Source organism: Temnothorax curvispinosus, unplaced genomic scaffold (assembly GCF_003070985.1).
Source record: "Temnothorax curvispinosus isolate PA1 unplaced genomic scaffold, ASM307098v1 QBEX01009034.1, whole genome shotgun sequence".
Taxonomy (NCBI): domain Eukaryota; kingdom Metazoa; phylum Arthropoda; class Insecta; order Hymenoptera; family Formicidae; genus Temnothorax; species Temnothorax curvispinosus.
The window spans coordinates 1-1,282 of record NW_020218814.1 but is presented as its reverse complement, the minus strand read 5'-3'; the positions used below and the strand labels follow the sequence as shown (position 1 = coordinate 1,282).

General features: G+C 36.3%; 1 protein-coding gene across 1 annotated transcript; it reads left to right on the top strand.

Moving 5' to 3' along the window:
• The first annotated feature begins 6 nt into the window (after positions 1 to 6).
• LOC112458621 (ubiquitin carboxyl-terminal hydrolase 7-like) lies at positions 7 to 1,244 on the top strand. The gene is made up of 3 exons (XM_025022356.1): positions 7 to 286; positions 614 to 754; positions 1,034 to 1,244. The coding sequence occupies exons 1-2, from the start codon at positions 8 to 10 to the stop codon at positions 683 to 685; spliced, it is 351 nt and encodes a 116-aa protein (XP_024878124.1). The 5' UTR covers position 7; the 3' UTR covers positions 686 to 754; positions 1,034 to 1,244.
• The last annotated feature ends 38 nt before the right edge of the window (positions 1,245 to 1,282 follow it).

Here is a 1,282-nt window from a genome sequence, read left to right as displayed (position 1 = left end):
ATTAGAAATGACTTGCAACAAGCTGTCACCCGGCCCCGTGGACGATACACCATTAGATCACTTAAACACATCAGGCACCAAGTTGTATAGGATAGAAGAAATACCGGTTGACGAAGTGAATCTAGCAGAGGGCGAAATGCAAGTTCCTGTTGCGCATTTTCACAAAGAGGTTTTCTCAACGTTCGGTATACCCTTCTTCTTCAAGATCAAGCACGGCGAACCTTTTCCCAAAATGAAGGACAGGTTGTTAAAGAAATTAGGGGTCCAGGAGAAAGAATTCGAAAAGGTAGGCATCCTTAGTTAATCTTTTTTGATCTTTTATGAGAATTCATAAAAAAACTTTGAAGTTTAAGTTCGCGGTGGTGACAATGGGGAAGCCACAGTAATTTACTTTCATGAAATTCATATGCATATCGTCCATATCTAATAAAAAATCTAATCGCGGTAAATCTAATCGCGGTAAATCTAATCGCGAATATATAAATAAAAAGTCAAAAACTAAAAGTCGCAGCGATTGTAAAGCCTAATATTTTATACGGTGAAATCTTTAAACTTAATACTAAATAATTAACTAATAATTAATTAATAATTGGTCGCGATTATATTATTACAGTTACTTCGTACTCGATCGCGAAATATTGGACAGCGGTTCTGTGAATGTCCTGTGCGGAAGGAGAAGGGCTGACCACCCAGACGGTCTGAGAGGAGGAGGAGGCCTGGCAAAGGCATCGGGCCCCGACGGAGCAACCTTGGGGTAAGTGTTATTTCTCATTTTTAAAATTAATTGTTCTTTTCTATTTATTCGCGTCGATTTATCTCGGATAAGCAAGAAATAATTTGAGAAACCGAACGTTTATCTAAAATTTTATAAAAGTTTATATTCTCATAAAGGTTTTTCTCAGGAAATAAGTAAATTATATATTAGTAAATCTAATTAAAAGACGACGTAGACGTGACGTTTAAAAATTATTTTTTGAAACATTGATTATTTTGAGCGTCTATTTAATATGAATCTTTCATTTTTGTGTTACAGAATCATCGGAGCAACGTGGCTGACGTAACTCCGTCCGTTGCGCATCGGTCGGTGAGTGACTTTTTTTATAATGATCACTTGATATCTGAGGTGAGATTGGGTGAGATCAAATAATGTTTGCGATTTATTTCGCGGTTCGGTTCGTGGTTCGCGGTTCGCGATTCGGATTGTACTATTTTTTTCCATCATTGATTTATTTATTGATTTATTCATCGATTGATTTTTTAATTTCGGTTGTTTCGTGTACAT

Coding starts and splice junctions, on each gene's coding strand:
- LOC112458621 (XM_025022356.1), top strand. CDS start 8: ATGACTTGCAACAAGCTGTCACCCGGCCCCGTGGACGATACACCATTA. Junction 287..613: donor AGGAGAAAGAATTCGAAAAG/GTAGGCATCCTT, acceptor ATATTATTACAG/TTACTTCGTACTCGATCGCG.